Below are 295 nucleotides of genomic sequence, written 5' to 3' on the forward strand. Positions count from 1 at the left end.
CTACCAGTGCTTGCCCGTCCCGCTCACCCGCACGACGACCGAAATGAGCGATTCGAGCGCGTGCACCGACCACGACCAGTACTGCCCACCGCGAAAGCTCTGCGCCATCTTTGGCTGCCACCGCAACGTGCGCTCCAAGGGCTTTTGCAAGCGCCACGGCGGCGGCAAGCAGTGCTGCATGCACGGCTGCGTCAAGGAAGCCCAGAACGGCAACTACTGCATCGGCCACGGCGGTGGCAAGTGCTGCAAGATCGACGGCTGCTCCAACGCCGCGCAGTCCCAAGGTCTCTGCAAG

At 64.7% G+C, this 295-nt stretch overlaps 1 protein-coding gene across 1 annotated transcript; it reads right to left on the minus strand.

Moving 5' to 3' along the window:
• SDRG_11074 (hypothetical protein) lies at positions 1-180 on the minus strand (the record flags this gene model as incomplete). The annotated part of the gene is made up of 1 exon (XM_008617097.1): positions 1-180. The coding sequence occupies one exon, from the start codon at positions 178-180 to the stop codon at positions 1-3; it is 180 nt and encodes a 59-aa protein (XP_008615319.1).
• Positions 181-295: the final 115 nt, after the last annotated feature.

This window comes from Saprolegnia diclina, assembly GCF_000281045.1.
Source record: "Saprolegnia diclina VS20 unplaced genomic scaffold supercont1.39, whole genome shotgun sequence".
NCBI classification, from domain to species: Eukaryota; Oomycota; class Saprolegniomycetes; order Saprolegniales; family Saprolegniaceae; genus Saprolegnia; species Saprolegnia diclina.